Source organism: Leuciscus leuciscus (assembly GCF_965113295.1).
Source record: "Leuciscus leuciscus genome assembly, chromosome: 1".
Taxonomy (NCBI): Eukaryota; Metazoa; Chordata; class Actinopteri; order Cypriniformes; family Leuciscidae; genus Leuciscus; species Leuciscus leuciscus.
This window is the reverse complement of record NC_138725.1, coordinates 62027177-62047743: the sequence shown is the minus strand read 5'-3', so window position 1 is coordinate 62047743 and position 20567 is coordinate 62027177. Positions and strand designations below refer to the sequence as shown.

At 36.4% G+C, this 20567-nt stretch overlaps 1 protein-coding gene across 1 annotated transcript in view; it reads left to right on the top strand.

Moving 5' to 3' along the window:
• grb2b (growth factor receptor-bound protein 2b) overlaps positions 1-20567 on the top strand; it is a 42315-nt gene that overhangs the window by 10784 nt on the left and 10964 nt on the right. Inside the window, exon 3 of the mRNA XM_082162327.1 lies at positions 17051-17148. Within this exon, the coding sequence (XP_082018453.1) occupies positions 17051-17148 (98 nt within the window). The remainder of the gene's footprint in view (positions 1-17050; positions 17149-20567) is intronic.

Genomic DNA, 20567 nt, shown 5'->3' with positions numbered 1-20567 from the left:
TTGGTTTTACCTTGATTTGATCTGTAATCAATAGAGGGGCTCATCAGACTGATGGCGAGGCTGTGGCCTTGTGACCTACTCTAATTTAAACGTCTCTTCCTCTACAGTATGTGAGCAGAGCTGGATGCGTCTTGTTGGAATACATTTTAGTTGAGTCAGGACGGGCTGCTCGCAAGCCACTTAAATTTGTTGGAAGGATTTCATGCCACTAAGCTTTTCTTGTAAATAGATAATGCATTTTGGCTTTGTCAAATAAGTGCAATTAAAAAACCTAATTCAACCCAAAACCTTTTTTTTTCTTCTTGCAGTGGGTAGATATACACTTGTGTCCATCCAGCTGGAAATGAAACGATACTAGTGCAACTTTTCCAGCTCTTTGATGACAGTGTGCCTGGCTGTGATCTGTTGGTATTGTTTGTGATGTTACGAGTAAAATAGAAAATAAATCCTCTTTTGGCATGTGTTTGTGTAGTAAGATGTAGCTTTTATAAGATATATAACTATAGGTTGTGGGCTATAACTAAGGAAGAGACATTATATTAAATATTTGTGATGTATCATTCAACATTTTGTTGGTGAGATAAAATAAACCAACATTATAAATAAATACAGTGAATATTTTCACATTTAATACGATTTGTTTGGCTCTGTAAGTTCTCAGCATTTGGCTAATTTTGCCTGTAAGGATTCTTTTTTTTCTTTTTTTTTAAGGGGTTTCTAAATGCGAGCTGGGATACGTCATTGATCTGGTCTTGTTAGAATGTGAGCGTGGAACTAAAACGCTTTGCAAACGTCAGCTTCACTCTAAAGGTGCACACTTCTAAGAAATCCCCCTGAAGTGACTCGTGACTGACAGGTTCTCCACTTCAGCTGCTAATACTGAAGTTTGCGTATTACTGATCAACCTCACTAGTGGAAACTGTCATGTACGATTACTTTTTTCTGGAACGCAGTCGGATTGTCCTCACTTCCCCTAAGACTGCGTCTTAAAATGTAATAAAGGGGAATGGAAAGTCGCCTCCTTCGGCTTAATGGAAGTTCTGAATCTTTTTCCCTGAAAGCCAAACTTGCTTTTAAACTATTCATCACCTATTGCGAAGAGCGGAAGCGAAAGATAAGGATATTAAGTAGTTTGAGTGGCTTTGGACTGAGAAAATGTGGCTTATACGTAAAAACTCAAACCCATTAAAGTCCTTAATGTTTAAAATAACGTTGAGGTTAAGGACAGGAAAGGGGCGAGCTGATGAAATGTTAATGTGTTCATGCATAAGACAGTTAATGTGGCCGTCTGTCCTGTAATTGAAAAGAGTTGTCAGACCGTTCATTACAGGCACGAATATGTTAAATTTTTAATGACAAAGGACAGAATTAGTCTTGTCTGTTTTAGAAGCCGATTTGTTTTAGATAATTTAGGTTGTTTTCGTCTAAACTTCTAAATTATAAATGTAGGGCTTGAAAGAGAACTGACAGAAAAAAAGATAGAAAATGAATGAAGTGTTTGGGACCTTGAATGTTAAATGCTTTAGCATGAAAATATGCAACAAGTGCCTTCAACTTAAACTTTTTTTTTTCTTTTTTTTTTTTTTTTCTTGGAATAATGTGCACTTCTTTTTTATATTTAATTAACTGAGGAATATTTTCAGTTCATATTTGAGTGAGCTGGATATAGTATATTTAGATGCCACACTTCTAAGTTGTCGTCATGTTCTTATGTTCTTATTTGGTCACACAAACACTTCAAAGTTCTACATTTAAATGCGCCAGTGCAGTGAGTGCCCTAAATTATTCTGTGTGGAATATTATGTGTATATGGAATGCAGAAGGTTTTTACAAATTCTTGATAGCAAAGCCACAACAAATGTTGCTTTTTGCTAATGTCGCAGCTGTAAAGTAGCAACATAGATGCAAATCATTTGAACATGTTTGGTAGAGCTGCTTTTGACCAAATAATATTAGCAATTAAAAACGTATTATTCCTTGAGCCATTGTATTTTGAAAATGCTTGTTATAGCAAAGACATGCTGTATTCTAATTTACATGTTTTGTTTTTTTTAAATCAAGTATATTTGGACAAAGTTGACCCTCTTGATTTTTTTTTTTTTTTTTTTTTGCGTCATCTTGCTTTGTATGTATTATCAGCTGCTTCATGTAACTTTGCTGTTGGCGTCTTTTGTAGAGGAGTTCAAACATTTTTATTTTTTTCCTTCAGGCATTAATCGCATCAAAGCTGTAATGTGCAAAGCCCTGATTTCTGCATGGAACCACTGGATTTTTCCAAGAATAACTTTTTAGCTTTCCAAATCGATTTTTATAAGCCCAAAGCTGAAAATAAACCTAAAAGCTGACTGTCGGTTTAAGAAAAAACTCTTCATCAGTTCTTGTCATAGTCGATAAGCATTATGTGGATGTTAAGCTTGGTTTTCGATCAGATTAACTCTTCCTCCTCTGTTTTGTCAGTTTGGTTACTTCCGTTCAACAGTCTTCTCGACTGGTCTGGTTACAGACCACATTTCGGAGGCTTTTTATTTAGATCATCATCATGACCACACTGGGTTCTCTGAAGCAGACATGCAATGATGACATTATGTGTGAATGTCTTATGACAGCTCAAGTTTAGATGATCACTGAGGCACTTTGTTAATGTCCATTTCTGTAATATAATAATCACACATTTGATAGCAGTTGTTGTGGCACTTGCTAAATGATATAAAACCGCCAACGCTGATGATTTGAATGTAGTTTGTATATCTTATCAGTACAAAACACTTATTAGTTTGGTTTACACTGGAACAATCAGAATTTGTTGAACCCTTTGAACTTCCCAATTTTTGCGTAGGCTGTTATAGTGCTTGACTAACCTTCCTTTAAGAAGCTGATACTGACATATCGATTGTATAATTCGAATTTTAGATTGTTTGATCTTTTGGTGGATTAAGTATCATTAAGTGGCTGTTATAATCTGTTTTCATAAAGCTCTCAGATTTTTCCATTTTTGGACATTTTCAGCAACGTCTTGTGGTTTTGAATCACACTGCCAGTAGAAAGGAGGAACTCATCTAGTTGAGACGCACATCAGCTGAGCTGTCTAAACATGCACATAATTAAATCTAGCGCTTTTGAAACTTTAATAAGATTGCCTTGCACATCCATCAAAGGGCTTTCTATTACAACATGCTTTTCATGCCAAATTAAAGTTGTTGTTTTTTCATTTAATTTTTATTGTGGTCATAACATTTTCCGTTTACACAACACCGTTTTCAACTAAAAACTAGGGCTGTACTCAACCAAAGAAAATCTTGGTCGACTGAAGTCCTGAAATTTTCGACTAAAATCGACTAAAAATGACGCTAAAAAAAAAAACGTTAAATTAATTAGATGTGCACTGTGCGCAGTACTTGGTAGCCTTGTTGTCCGCCTAAATGAATTATAAATAAACAAACAACTAGTAGGCTATTTGCAGTATATTAAATCGTTTTTGACCTAATTATTTTGCACTGAAATGAGTCTGACACTTGAGTCTGTCAGCTCTGACAGCGCTGCATCACCTGCGCAATATCATAGCTTATGATTTCCGAAAATAGTACTATGTTGTCAACTAGTGATATCATCACAAGAACTGTTGAGGAATATACAACATAATTTAGACAATTATTTTTGTCATATGTTATAATAATAAGTTATTATTAGTCAGACACTATCATTTCACCGTGCATGTCCTCGCACCGAGCGAGGCTGATGAGCTTAACGTTAGCTTCGCAGCTGAGACACGAATAGACTATTAACTTAAAGCTTTTACTCTTAATAAACACAAAAGGCACGTCCACTTTAATAAAAAAATTATATTTATTAAACAAACCAGATCAAGAGCAGAAACGAAATAAAGTGCATAACTGAAAAATAAAGCATCCTAGGCTCAAAACTAACAACCAACAGCACAGCGCAATTGCGCATTAGGCTCCAAATAAAAAATAAAAAAGTTAGGTTATCACACTAAAACATTGAAATATGCAAATTCTGATATGTTCATAGCTTACTCAAAACAGACAGGGCAAGCTAACGCAGACAAGTGAGCTTACCACTTTTACAGTAGATGATATGTCATGTTTGTCGTCAAGCTGTGGAAAACTGTTGCTTGCAAACTTTGCATTCAACCTTTTTCCTGTTATCAATTTTAACAAAATGCTGCCACACTGTCGATTTCTTTGTTGTTGACATGTTAGAAGAGGACTGACTATTAAACGCTCTCACAATTAAATAAATAATATTCAGCATCAAACCTACTACGCTCGACGCTCTCTCTTGGGTTGGACTAATCCAAAAAAGGTGAAAACAAGGGGGGTGTTTTGAAGACAGACTGTTACAGTGAAACAAGGGTATTCTGAAAACACCCCCATTAGCAGTTAGTGCTTTCCACCTGATGAAATGAGCGCGCCAAAACTGATGAAATAAACGCGGCAGAAAATCGACCAATCAGAATTTTGGTCGAACCAGAACGTATCGACCAACTAATCGACTAGTCGACTAGGACAGTACAGCCCTACTAAAAACGTAAAACTTTTTGTGCGTGTTTTTGCCGTTCGTTTACACGACAACAGCGTAGCCTACGTTATCATGTTACTTACAACCACTTGCTTAACCAACAGAAAATGTGTCATTTTAAAGCTTAGAAGCTTGGCTTTAGTGAATAAAGGGAATATGACCATCACTTAACAAGTGCTTTTAAAGGGATACTCCACCGAAAAATGAAAATTCTGTCATCATATACTCACCCTCATGTTGTTTCAAAACTGTATGAATTTCTTTCTTCTGCTGAACAGAGAGGAAGATATCTAGAAGAATGTCAGTAACCAGACAGTTTTAGATACCATTGACTTCCATAGTAGGAAAAAAATATACTATGGAAGTCAATGGTATCTAAAACTGTCTGGTTACTGACATTCTTCTAAATATCTTCCTTTCTGTTCAGCAGAAGAAAGAAATTCATACGTATCCCTTTAAATTAGCTGACATATTAGAAGTGCTCTGTTTTCATAGCGTGAAAAAAGAACTGCTTTACATGAAAACGTGATCTGTAAAGTCATCGTACATAACAGATGGACTTGTCATATTTGGTTTAAAAAGGTCTCAACTAGCTTAATACAACAAGGCAAGCATATTTTAGTTAGAGACCAAACTATACCAAGTATTTGTATGAAAAAGCACCACTGGCACACGTGTAAACAAGTATATGATGCTTTTGCACCACTTTTTTGTTTGTGACTTTGCAAAACATTAGTAAACCATAGTAGATCACATTTCTTTATTTAGAGCAGGCGGTCTCGAGCGAGGCCAACCACAACATAAGACAATGCGTAGATCACGGAGTGACATGACACGCTGCTTGGCTGAAGCTATAGGACTTCTGGGATCCAATCGGAGGGGTTAATTATGTTAACAATTGGGTTTTTGGGCCCAAAAATGTGTGGCAACCCTCAATGAAAGACAAGACATATTTGGCTTCTCTTCAGACTGATGTTATATTATATCCACCATGAGTTTTAGAGCTAAATCTGAAATGTTGTAAGGCACAGAAAGCCAGTGCTTTACACACACATGTGTGAGACGACTTTAGATGTTAGCAGTTTTATGTGGAATCTGTAAAATATGTACGATGTTCTCCATTGGACGGTCAGTGACGCATCCTTTGTCCTCCTCGTCATCTTCCTGACCCAGGCGTTCTGGGAAACCGCATCAGCCTGTAGGGGGGACCGAGCGCGTGCAACGGCTCATTGGTGACATCAGCATGTGAGCTTGCACTCAGCTTTAACGCTACTTTGTTCTCACTTCCTGTTGGGTACAGCTTCCACCCCCAGCAGTTTCCTGTATCCGCAGAGTGCGTGCGGTAAACATTGAGCGGTCTGATTCTACTCTAGCTTCACTGTCTGATCACTGTTAGAAACCTGTCCCGTCCTGCTTCAGACTCTACGCGTACTTGCTAGGAATTTCCTTTTTTTTTCTTTTTTCTGATATCCTTCAGATATTTTTTGGCTTTAGTGTTTGAGTTGTTCATCGCTCTCTGTTGGTAATCAATCTTTCTAGATTATTAATTGTGTGGCACATATAATCAGATTCCTTTTGCCGCACTTCAATTCTTAAATTAGGTCAAATTTGTGTAGAATTTCAAACTAAATGAATAATATATTTATTTTTGATTGTACCTAGTAGAATAGTGATACAGCAAAGCTTTGTATTAAGGATTCATAATTGATATTCAGTTGTATATTTCAAATTATAATGGCATTTTTAAATAGACTTATATGGATTAATAAAAATAAAGAAAATAGTCAAATTGATTCAAATTGACAAAGAAATGTATTTAGTACAAATGTATAAACAAGATGACATACGTTTAAAATAATTTAAGAACATAAGTTAATTTTGAAGTGAACAAATACAAAAAAAAAAAAAAGTGGTGTTAAATGATTTAGTTTATTATTATTTATTTCATATTCATTCAAATCCAATATTTTAAATTGATTTTTTAAATAAATATAGAATAAAATAATGAGTATTAAGGAAAGAATCATATGTCGTACAGTCATTTACAGTACAATATTTAATGGCAAAACTGCATTGATAAAAGCATATCATTGGCGAATATTTGTCAGTTTGAGGTTGATTTCTCTGTGTATTTGCTGTCATTTTTAATGTTATGATTCATATTTCAGCCATCACACTTTCTCCATCAGCCATTGAAAAAGCCATATCGGTTGAGCACCAGTCTGTATGTTTACATTACACTCTTTACATTCAGTGTTATTGTGTGTTTACCAGTTATGCAGTTTCACAGTGGACATATATTGGTCTCTAATGTGTAAGTAGTAAATATTTGCCCTCCAGAGAACAACAGCCTCAATCTCTCTTTCATATTTTCTCTGTGAAGCGTAACAAGCTCCCGTGTGCAGCCCGACTCTGTGAGCAATTGCATCAGCAAAAGCCTCACTCAAGCATTCCACATGAGCGTGTGCTGAAACGATGCAGCGTATGTTGTGCACAGTTACCTCGCCATGCTTCAAATCAAACTATAAGCAGTTATACGGAGAAGAGTGACTTGTAGGTGACGGATGAGGCTGCCCTCGTCAGGGCCGTTATCAGCAGGCAGGATCTTTATGGACTGAGTCATTGTGGCTAGACGTCCATTGTAAGCGGTTAAGGTGACTCAAAGACGGCTCAATAGACAACTCATCAGAAACTGCTGCCAGTCTGACCCTAAGGTTAGATTGAAAAGAGGTCTAAAAATTTGCACCTAAGAAATTACCTTTCAATCCTTTCTTTTCTTTTTGTTTTGGTAATTTTCTTCACGTCATTCGTCGTTTTATGTCCCGTTTCCTGTCGCATAATGAAAAAATAACTGCAAAAAAAACGAGACTTTTAAATGATTTTAAACTTGACTTGACTATTTTTTTATGTGAATAGTGGGTTTCTGCTTTTTAGACCCTATCTTAGATGTTACTATGTTTCTCCAAATACAAATTCCTGTTATTTGTATGGAAGAGATGATGCAATAGGGAAACATACTAATTGAACGAAGTATTTAAATGTCAGAACCACAGAGGGACTAGCAACCCTTGAAGAATCCAATTTCGGATGATTACAGTAGCAGGTATTGAACAAGGTGGCTAAGATCACAATCCCGTGTGGGCTGAGCTCATTAAAACAGTCTCCTAAAGCAGGGATTAACACGGCCCGTCACTTCTTGAACACTTTGGCTTGTTAAGAGCGTCCTTGCTAATGCCTGTCTCGCTCTCTCTGCCTCTGGATTAGAGACGTGTCCATAAACGTGTCTGTCACTAACTGTGATCACAGACTTCTGCTCGTGTGACATCGAGGACACTGGGTTACATAACAGCACAATCCATGATTTATAATTCACGGATGGGCAAGCAGAAAGACTTAGTCAATCTATAGAGCTAAACAGGTTTGATTTAATCTTTTGATTTGAGTGGAGCAGATTAAAGTCTAGTTCAGATCACTGGTCCTTACATGTGCCATGTGTCCTGTTCACTTACTGTCTTCATGTTAGTAAGTAAATGATTTCTCATTATGATTTATGTTTGTCTGATAAGAAAACAAGGAAAAAAAATCTAGAGATGCATTGATATTAAAAGCAAATAGTGAAAATGTTGTTATGCCCCATACTAAAATTATATGTTGTATTTTGTGTAAAGATAAACAATTAAAATTAAGGGGCCGTTTACACGACTCTGTTTTCAACTAAAAACTAGGGCTGTACGATTTGGGTATAAAATCTCTAATTGTGATTTTCTGATTAAATTGTGATTATAAAATGTGATTTTTTTTTTTTTTTTTTTTTAAACAAATGATAAACAAATATGTGTGTGTGTGAGAGAGAGTTTGATTTTGAGTAATCATGCAGCCCTATGATGCGTTTCGGCCATTCATTTACACGACAACGATGTTTCGGGGGCCTGAAAACTTTTAAAATGGGTTTCAAAGTGCAAGTTTTTGAAAAACGAAACTGTTATCGTCTCCATTTAAACTACGAAAACACAAATTTGTGAAAACGGTGACGTCATGCGTATGCGTATTACGAGTTAAGTCTATAGGTGCGTAGTGTTTCTTTACAAAGTGACATCGCCAACTACTGGCCTGGCAGCAGAATACAGCGTTTTTAGTCGTTTTCACTGATCCGTGTGAACAGGGATCATTTTGACAACGTTGTCATCAGTACAAAGGAACAACATTTTCCCGGCTTTTAGTACATCATTGTCATGTAAACATGCCCTGAAACTCTAAACACTCAAATAAATAATTTCAATTTAGGCATCACAACATTATAATGTACAGTATGATCAATTCATATTCCTTTAGAAATGTGTTAAAGATTACAAGAAATTGTATTAAATGAATTTTTTTAAGATTAATTTAAAGTGAGCATGAGATGATGACAGATATATTGTGCATCTCTTGAAAAGTCCCTTTCATTAAGGGAAGGACATGAGCCATTACCATAGAAATATGTGGGGCTCTTTTCGTTCGGTTTATTTTCAGGAACACAATTCTAACAGACTTCATTAATCCCTGAAATATGATGAAATGGATTCTCAGAGCACAAGCGAGCTATATTTAATGAGCAATCAGAAGTCCCAGCGGGAGAGCTGTGAATCAGGATGAAAACGATTTCTGTTGATTGACTTCTGCGGCTCCCTGTCTCTGATTGCCGAGCCCTGTTGTGAATGAAAACGCCAAATGCTGTTTTAAAAGTCGAGACCGTTCGCCTCATCTCCATTCAGTGTTTCCATATGAGCATTTCTGCGTCAATGTTTTCCCCAGGGTCAGCAGAAATGGCATCGCATGCAAATCCAAGTGTAACAATGCCACTTAACTGTAATCAAACCCTGGAAAGGACTGTAATTTGTGGTTGCGTGACCTAGCCCTCCTCATCTGTAGGGATAATTAAGCGCAGTGACATCACGTCTGATCGAGAGCTGAGTCCTGAGTGAACGCTCTGGATGAAAAGAACTCTTGGGAGTAATAAGCACAATAAGGACTCTTTGCTCCCATAAGGACGTCAAACTTTCTAATTACCATATCTTAAACTGGCTTTAAGTGGGTTTTAATTTGTCTTGCTACCTGCAGTCTCAATAAAATGCTCCCATCAAAAAGTGCTAGACCTTGTAGAACTTTGCTCCTTGATCCTTGCAGATTAAGATTCGGCTTCTCACGATTACTTGATACATTTAATTCGTCGTCAGATTGTTCGGTTTCCGATGCGATGGTATTAGTGACAGATGTTTCTCTCCATTCCTCTTTCTTCAGGAAGAACATTCAGAACTGAACCACCAGCGTCAGATTCAGATCAGATTCTCTGGTGGACGAGGCTTGTTTTGGTTTGGAAGGGTTATGATGTTTATATGCAAAGTGCATCCCGGAGGTTTCGGCCCAAAATATAATTTATTTTTTATATTTTATTGTATTAAATTAAATTAAATGTATTTTATTCTCTTTTTTTATTCTATTTTATTTCTCTTGTCCTTTCCCTCTCTTAAAATCTCTCACTGGCTGTGACGTTAAAATATGCAGTCTTCTTTGTGTGTGTGGTGTGTGTGTGTGTGTGTGTGTGTGTGTGTGTGTGTGTGTGTGTGTGTGAGAGAGACAGACAGACTGGCAGCGTCTGTTGCCTGTAGAACTGTCGTCCAGTCAGTCATAAGCAGAGACTGACACTAGCGCACACACTGGTGTCTTTGTGAAAGTGGACGCTGGGATGAAAGGAAGACTTGTTGTAGTGCACATCAACGTCCATGGTGGTGTATCGTGCTCTGACCCTTTGTGAAGTTGTGGATGCCCGTGTTGATAACAGCACAAGGGTTATGATATGAACGGCTGGCCTATATTATGTAAGCTAACAGTCTGCGTGATTTCTCTCTTTTCTGCATTGATGTTTTCATTTGCTTAGGCAGACGTAACTAAGTATTGCCTATTCTTATGGTTAACCCTAAGTATTAAACTTCAGCATTCAACTTCAAAATTAGTTTTTTATTTTTGTTTATATTTTGTTTCTTGTAATATATATCGCTTACATTTATTTTTTTCTCTCCATTTGAGTGATTTTCTTACAATTGGTCATTTATAATCTTAGAAGTTTACATTAGTATTGAGGTGATGTTTGTCTGTTTGTATTTTTTGTCACCATCAACAGCAGAGGATGAGCCGCACACCAGATTAATCCACACGTTCAGATAATCTACAGTCTTCATCCATCACAATCCTCTCTGGATTGCATTGCCGCCCCCTCTTGTCTCTCTATCACGCTATGAAACCTTGACCCTCATCGGACCACTTCAAAGTTTCCGCAGATGCGTCATCTCCATCAGCGTTCATATTCTAAACTGTTTGTCTGGTTACGGCCTGCTATAGTGACTAAATTAGAGGTGGTTGCAGTGCGTTGTGGGTATCCCGATGTTTCTTCTCATCTCGGACTGGGAAGCAGCGGCTGTTGGTTGTAGCAGAAGGCCATGACAGCTGTGGATGAGATTATCTCTGCCACACAAAACCAAAGCGCCATTACTGTTGCGCCATAGTCTGATTAAAAGTGGGGGTGAGTGCTGGTGGATGTTGACAATAGAGATTGTGTTTGTAAATGAGAGAGAAAGTGTAGGCCACAGCGTTCAGCGTAGCACAAGAACACAGTTGTGTGCACTGGTGAATCTGCCAACAAAGCAAATAGTTTTCTTTCTCTCTGATTAGATGTTTCAGGTTCAACTGTGTGTATTGGATAAAAAAATGGAGGTCTATCGTTGAAAAATGAGTGTTGTGAGGGATTGAGCTTGCCCAATTTATCTCTAATACAGATCTGACATCAGCAACCTCATAAGGGGAGGAGTTAAAAGAGACTTTGAATTTGTTTAAGCTTGCATGCTCATTAGCTGGGCTAGCCTGAAAATAGTGTGCCAAGAAAGGACAATTTGTAATACCATTGTTGTCAGATTATTTTATTACAAACTGAAATATGTGATTTGAATATAATTTAGACCTACAGTTTTGGAGATTTATGTTGGTAGGAGCCCAACTTGCATGCCTTGAAATAGCTATTAGTATTACGCTAGTGGCTATTTAATTAAAATCTGCATAACAATTGCTGCAATAAAATTGATTTATTTTACATATTAGCTAAATTAGAAACAATTAATTGTAAAATGAATCGATATGAAAAAAAAAAAGTATGCTTTAGCAGCTCCTTGATTCTGTAATCCGATTATAGTATTTTTTCCAAAAATGAAGAAAGTTTAAACGGGAATAAAAAAATGTAAACGGTTAATCTGGTAAGTGTTCAAACTGGAGTAAGTGTGCAAACTGTGCATATTTTTTCCAAAGACCATGTAACACTAATTTTGCATATAGTGACATGTGACATGAATATGATATAGCTGTAAAACAGATATAGTGCAGCAAAGTTTAAATCAAGTGTTTAAAGATTATGCTAGCATCTGCTGCTGGCGTTCTTAGTGCTGTCAAAATAAAAGTCCCATCGCTGTTGAAATAAAATCGCTGTCAAATTACGACACTTGTTTTATGATCAGGCAATGCCGATAATTAAAAAATTCCAAATATCGGCCTTGGAGATATATCTTTCACCCTCTCGTAGCCACTTGTTTTAGATTTACTGCTTCTAACAAGTGAATTGAGAAATATTACCTTTTGTTTTTATTTTTCCATAAAAATCCATTTCCTTTGTATGGGATATTCTAGAATAGAGTAGGTTGTGTACATAATGTTAATTTATATAAATATGCACAAAAAAAAGAAAAAAAGGATTTATAGCAATAGACCAAAAAAACACACACAAAAAAACACAATAAGCCGACTTTGATGATGATCAGATCTTATTTAAATATATGAAGATTAAAATTCACGTTCACAGATGTGTCAATCAGTTTACATATTTGTAAATTAATTAATTTCTTGCAATCAAGGAAAAAAGAATTAGCTGGATTAGCTGTGGAGCACATCAGAAATAGAAATGGATGTTCATCAACTGAAATCATCAAGATGTGGCATAACAAGCTCCACTGATTATAATCGGCACTATGTCATTTTAATCTCATCTGATGCAATATAGACGTAGTGGTGGTGTTGTGTGTGTGTGTGTGTGTGTGTGTGTGTGTGTGTTTAGAGATATGAAATATATCTATTTGAAAAACGCATGCATTTCGCTAAACGCTTTGTGTTTTGTAGTGTAATTGGGAAGTTGTTTTGGGGATAAATGGTTTACTTTTACACTGCTATGATATATTTATAGGGCCATGTTGCTTCCGGTTCAGCAGAAATGTTAATGTGCAAGATAAACATCTGTCGACATTTCACATTTAAAATAGCACTTTATTATGTAAAATTGTGTGCCGAATTTTGCAGTATTATAAACCATTGTATTTAATAATCATAACAACGACTGTGACAGAATAATTTTACACTAAATGTTATATGAATATGCTTTCTGACATTTCATGGAGTTAAGTTTTCAGGGTCGTGCTTTTTTTAATTTGGCCATTTGTTTGGTGTTTGTAAAGATCAGTTTTTGTGTTGCTGTTCTGTCCAGACTCTGTTCTGGTAACAGGTTTTGTTGAGGTCTTGTAACGGATATACACACAATCTGAGGTTAGTCAACCTTTGATCAGAAAATGTCAAACAAATGTTGAAGCTGCTTGAAGCTTAAAGGCAGTTTTGCAAGAACACTTCTTATACAGTTCCCCTGATGCACTTTTTAGGTTACTTTCATTTCCTCTCTGCGATCATTCCCTCTCACACAAGAGAATGGGGCCACTTCCCTGAAGCTTGTTGGCTTGATGATCTTGTTCACTCAAAATCTCCCATCTCGTTTCAGTGGCAACTGGTCCAGAAATTTAAGCTCAAGGTATTTTACCTGTGTGTGAAGTGAACACACTCTGTTCTTTCTATTCTGTTTATGCTAAACATCCTTTAAACCCTCAACCTTTACCCAGCCTTTCTTAATCTTGTGCACTTCCTCTTCAAGTGCCACTTGTCTAAGAATAAAGTCTGATTTTAGTCCGTCCATTTTCCAAACCGCTGGTCCAATGTGGCTACAGCGTAATATCATACAGGTATTAATTCATTTTTAATTGATTATTAGATTGTTTAATTAAGGTTTATACATGCTAGTTTCCATGACAGATCCATCTTTTCATTACTACTGTAGCTAGTTTGCTAAGTTTCAAATGATTATTAACAAACTATGCAACAGCAGCAGCCCTTCTGGCGAACTCAGCGTCTGAATTCACTCACTCGTTTTCATTTACTCTTTCGAGTGGACTACATCAGTGAATGTAGGCAATAGTGAATGAGGGTATAGGGGGAGATGTCAAACACAGCCAAAGATTGTGTTATTGGATGTTAAAGTAATCATTTCTGTTCACAATTTTGGCTTGATTGGATTTTCAATCTTTTTGCTGTTTTTTTTAATTTATTTTTTATCTCTATTCTCACTTTTTTTCATGCATTTATTCATGCATTTGTTTAATCATGCATTCATTTATCCATTTATTTCTTTATTCATGCATTTGTTTATGCATTAATTTATGCATTTATTTATTTATGCAATAATTTTTTTATTCGTGCATGCATTTACTTATTTGAGTAGGCTATTCAGAATTGCAGGAGGGTTTTTTTAAATGTTTAATTTATCATCAATACAATCCAGAAAATGTACATAATGTAATTAAAGTTTAATGTAATTTAAAAAAATGATCATAGGCTGCAAGTACGACTTTGACATTCTTTTAACAGGCTTCGTGAGATTCACTCTACATGGCCTTTCGTGTCGATGAAGCGGTATGTGTGGTTGGGTAAATGATCAGACCCAAACTTGATGCAGGCAGTTAGCGAGATCTCTTCCTCTCTAAATAAATGATGGCCATCTGTAGCTTTCACTCCAGATTGAAGCCGCTGAGTGGATGGTGTCAATCTCATTGTTGTCTTTTGGGTTTAGCAGAGAGCTGTTAGCACCCTATTATGTTTGAAGTATGCATCAGGGAGAGGACTGCACAATCAATTCTCTCTGTATTTCTCTTTGTGGGTTTCATTGCACTGTTGCTGCACTGAAATCCGCCCAACGTGTCCTCCTACACTTCTGACTGGGCACCCACTTAATTCCAGTTATGAACAAAGCAAATTGTATGTGTGAGTCAAAAAAAGACGATCATTGTTTCCAAAAATGGGAAGGAGTATGTTTAGAAAGTTGTCTTTTTGTTTGTTTTTCAATGTTAAGACTATTGCGTAAATTGAGGTGTGGTCAGAGAGATTGCATTAGCTGGAAATGTTGTCATTGACTTTTGATGTACATCTTTAAAGGTGGTTTAAAATGATCTGTCAATGTTCAGTCAAAAATGTACATTGTATGTATAACTTACCATGCGTCATGAAAGCTGGCTTATTTCTAAACGTTAACTACTCGCAGGTTTGAGTACGTCTATAATTACTATCTAAAAGCCTACATTGTGACTGTAGTTAGTTATAGTTGGATTGTGGATGGCTGTAGTTCTCATGTGCATTTGTTCACAAGCGAAATTCAAAATAAAAGTGATCCACGAAGGTGCTAAACCAGGTGTTAAAACCACATATGAAATCCACCGTCCGTCATGGTTTTCTGTTTTAATTTGTAGCCATTTCAAGTGGAAATGTGCATCAGGTTGGACGTTTAGTGGATTTTCTCACATTCTTTAATTGTTCCCAACCCATTTTTGGTCAATTGTCCATCCCTTGATGACAGGCTTTCTCTTTCTCTCCTTTTCCTTTGGTTGTCTACACATCAATCTTTGCAACGGAAGGATGTAGCATGCTCGGTTTCCTCCAAACCACAGTTTTGAGTCTCTTCTCTGGCAGATATTTGGTCCTCCACCTTCCCTCTCACATCTGAATGCTTTTAAAAAGGACATTGGTCAATGCAGAGAATCTGAATAGAGGCACCATGCTTTCCCTTTGGAATAAATTCAAAAGCTGCTCTGCTGTAACAATCTCAGGACTATATATATATATATATATATATATATATATATATATATATATATATATATATATATATATATACATATATACATACATACATTTTATTTATTTATTTATTTATTTATTTATTTATTTATTTATTTATTTATTTATTTATTTATTTATTTTTAATCAGTATCTATCTGTCCATATTAGACATATCTAATATTTAATTGTCATATTTTTAGACATTTGGTTTTAAGATCTTGGTTTTTATCTACAGGTAACTTAAAGGGATAGTGTTTGATTACAACAAAAATTGCAACCCTTTTTTTTTCTTTTTTTTTGAGTGTTTGTTTGCCCATCTTGACCTCTTATTGCTCTTTCTAGACTTCATTTAGGATTAATAGTTTCCAACAGCATCATTTATATAACACATTTTCTTTTAATGTCTATTCTAGCATCTGTGGTCAGCTGCTGGCGTTCTTACTGCTGTCAAAATAAAAGTCCCATCACTGTCAAAAATGGAAGCTGCTCCCGACACTTATCAGCTAAACAGAAAAACCTGCCGGTGCCTATAATTAAAAAATTCTGTATAATAACACATCATTTTAATTTCTATAAATATGCCAAAAAAGATAGATGAATTATAGCAATGGATCAAAAAACAGCTGACTTTATGATAATGGCCAGATCTTATTTAAATGAATAAAAGTCACATTCAGAGATGTAACAATCAGTTGACATATTTGTAAATAATAAATTAATTTCTGGCAATTAAAGACAAATTTAATAGCTGGAGTAGCTGTGCAGCACATCAGAAATAGAAACGTAATGTTACAATGAGTTCCACAGGATATATCTTTCCAAATTAGATGTATAATATTTAAAATGTCAATTTTTTAGGTTTTAAGATATGTTTTTATTTGCTGCTAACTTATAGGGATGGTGTTTGATAACGGCAAAAGTTTTAACCTTTTTTTTATGGTTTTCCCATTTTGGGGGTCTTATTGCTTTCATTGGATAGAATTAATAGTTTCCAACAGCATCATTTATAGACATTAACAAAAGTAATTAATCAGATTTCGACATTTGGAATTGAAAATGTAATAGATTTAATCAGAGTGGTGGATCTCTGAAACCTAAACCTGATAAAGCCTCAGTCGATAGATACATTTAGCGTCCAATCAGATTAAAAGTAAACACATCACCAGTCACACACATTTCTGTTTTCATTTTCATACTGATGCTAAAATAAGATAAATGACCAGAACGCAGGTGGTTTGAACTGGGAGTTAGCCTGACTACTCTTGCGTTAAACTTTCCCACAGATGTTTAACTATCTAATGCTGGTTTGCTGTTTGGCTTCTTTGATAGTGGTTTTGACCACTGTGACTCACATGCTTGTGATAATTTTTTTTTAAACCCTGTTATATGCCTGGCAGCATAATGCTGTACGCAAACTATGGTGTAATGTAGTGAAGTACAATTTCGGCTGAATAATCTTGAATCATGTTTAATCAGTATTAATCGTCTTCTCTTTTATTCGCAGGTATTAAATGAAGAGTGTGATCAGAACTGGTACAAGGCAGAACTAAACGGCAAAGACGGTTTCATTCCTAAAAACTACATTGAGATGAAGGCGCATCCGTGAGTATAAGATACTTCCGCCACCTACACTTTCAAACCACTCAGTCTGAGATAATTCACATCTTTAAAGATAAAGTGTCACCAAATGAAATGACTCGAATAGTTCCTCTTTTTCCTCCTTAAGAAAAGCTTATTTTTATTTCGAATTTAAGGTTTAAGGAACTGTGCTGAATCTTTTGTGACTTTGCAAAAAGAGTCATTTTCTTGGTATTCGGCCCAAGTTTCAGGCATTTCATTGACTTCTCTGACATGACTTCAATTCACTAATCTGAGAGAAACTCCTCTGGTGTGTTTCTGTTCATTGCAGACATCTGTTTGACGAATCTGCCTGTATTATTGAGGAGATTCACTGTAATTATTTTATAACAGCTGTACACAGCTCTGCTCAGAGGAGCGAGGGTCTCCAGTATGCGTGATGAGTTTAAACTGCCATCAGAAAGCATGCTCGGAGTGAAAGACTGATGAACAGCAATAGTAGATGTTCATTTATTACATCATTTAGAATGTACATCTTGATATTTATGTATTAGAATAGCTTAAGATAACACGTATGCTGGTGAATCATTGTTTTGAACGATTCATTAAAATGGTTCAAAAGAATTGATTCCTAGAACCGAACTTCTAAACTGATTGGTTTTAAATTCTGAAAGTGTCAGTTTCAAAATATACCAACAGACTTGACAAGTGGATGTTGCACATCTTTTATTTTCAGATATTTGTAAATTATTTTTACACAATATTTACTCAGTCTATTTTAATTCAGCAGTTGTTATAAATATATAAATAAAAAAATTATTTATTTATATATATATATATATATATATATACACACATACACATGCATGCATGCACACACACGCACACACACACACACACGCACACACACACATATATATATATATGTGATGTGATCTGGGAAAACCCGTCGGATGTCACGCTGGGCCGTTTTCAGTAAATTCCAAAATAGTTTGAATGTCAGTTTTTTGTCAATTTTTTTTCCATTAAATTAGTATTCTATAACATCTTTTCTCTTATCTCTGAAAATATGTATACACACACACACACACATACACACACACACACACACACACACACACACACACACACACACACACACACACACACACACACACACACACACACACACACACACACACACACACACACACACACACACACACACACACACACACACACACACACACACACACACACACACACACACACACACACATATATATATATATATATACACATACACACACACACACACACATACATATATATATATATATATATATATATATATACACACACACACACACACACACACATATATATACACAACTGTTTAAAAGTTTGGGGAAATACAGTAAAAGCAGTAAAATTGTGAAATATTATTGCAATTTTAAATAACTGGTTTTGGTTTAATATATTTTTACATTTCTTAGATTATCAATTCAAAAGAACAGCATTTATTTGAAATATTTTTTTTTACATTTTAATCAACACATGTCTTGACTGTAATCTAACACATCCTCGCTGAATAAAAGTATTAATTTTTTGAAGAAAAAAAATGCAGAAATGCAGAGCTCAAATTTTAAACGGCTTTGTATAAGAAACTACAAATAAAAAAACCCGTTAATCACTGCAATATTTATGTTGCTTAATTTTATATTGGCAATAAAACCATTGTACATTATTGCTGTCAAATTAAGTTTATATATATATATATATATATATATATATATATATATATATATATATTGTGGCGGGAGGAGCAAACGACAGACACAGTGGGAGTGGTGTCAAGCCTCGGAGAGGTATTTATTAAATTAAATAAACATAAAGTGTAGAAATAAAAGGGGACCTGGTGTCCTCGTTGTGCCAGGGAGTCGTGAAGGAAGGGTAGTGAAGAGATGGGAAGGGTCCAGGTAAGGGGGCGGTGTCCGGCGGTCGCACGCGCTTCTCTCTCTCCTTGGTCTGAGGCACGAGGGGGCGGCGGCTTTGGCATCGCGGCTAGTCCTCCTCTATAGGCCCCGACATCCAAGCCCGTCAGCGGCGTCACGCATGTTCTCCGTTCGGACCATGGGTCCGAGGACTCACAGCTCCGGCGGCGTGGGAATCCCTCCGCGCTCCCTTACTGGGCCCTCAAGGAGACCAGTGTGCATTCACAGGGGGGAGACCGGTCTCTCGAGGAGAGGCGCGCTCAACATTTAACAGCGGCGGTGATGAGGCTTCATTCCCGTCAGGTGTTCCTCATCACACGCCACCAATTCTCCTCTGCAGCGCCCCTCCTCTTCAACCACACCCACTCCAGTCGGGAACCTGGCGAAGGGTGGCGAATTAAAGGGGCGGGGTGGCGCTGATTACAAGGGAGAGGTAGACATCCGTCACAATATATATATTGTGACGGATGTCTACCTCTCCCCTTGTAATCAGCGCCACCCCGTCCCTTTAATTCGCCACCCTTCGCCAGGTTCTCAACTGGAGGCTATGTTAATTGTGTATGTGTAAGGCCTTGGCTATTTTTAGCCTGTTTTAACTGTTGCTTTGCAGAATTCCTGCTAGAGCTCGTAATTAATATTTTAAACAATCCAACAAAAATAACTTCACTTTGAATTAAATGTTTCTGCGTTCAACTGCACACAAAGGCATTAGACTTGTACGTTTAAAGAAACTCTATAGTCCATCGGCCTTGAGAGTGAGTCTAATAATGTGTGAGCTCTAATCTGAACATTTCAGGAATTATATCAATAATCGTCTCAGGTCACAGATTCTCAGGTCTGTTTACTTTTCCAAATCCCTCCTTGTGCATTTTGCAGAGTTTCTTCTTTTTTGTTGGTGAACTTCCTGATGATTTTCGTGGGAACGCTTTGTTGCCCTTTTGATACCAATCAGCTTGATTGAACTCAGTCTTTGTACATTATCCCGTTTGTTCCTCCCGCTCTCTTCCTCATTCGTCTCAGTGTTTCTCTCTCGCTTTGTTGAATGAATGAATGAATGAATGAATGATTGACTAATATTTGCCCGAGAAAGAGAATTGAAACCCTTGTAATGAAACAATGAGACGCTGAACAGGATCCTCCAATCAAAGACCTTCTTGCCCTCTCTCTGAAATGGAAATGAAGCAACAGTTAGCCGCCATGATGCCAGAGTGTTGTTAGTAACGCAAGTTGCTAAGGTACTCTGATTGTTTGTTTTGTGTTGAATGGTTGCTAGGTTGTTGCTAGTTGGTTGCTAAGGTGTCCTGAGTGTTTTCTAAATATTTACCTCATTTGCAAATATTTGACGGCCACATTAAGTTTTATTTTTAACTTGATATTTAAATTTTACAGTAATATGTAACTTATAAATAAAGGAGAATTCATGACATTAGTTTCGGCTGTGGTGTCCTTACTACGGGCCTTTGTTATGAA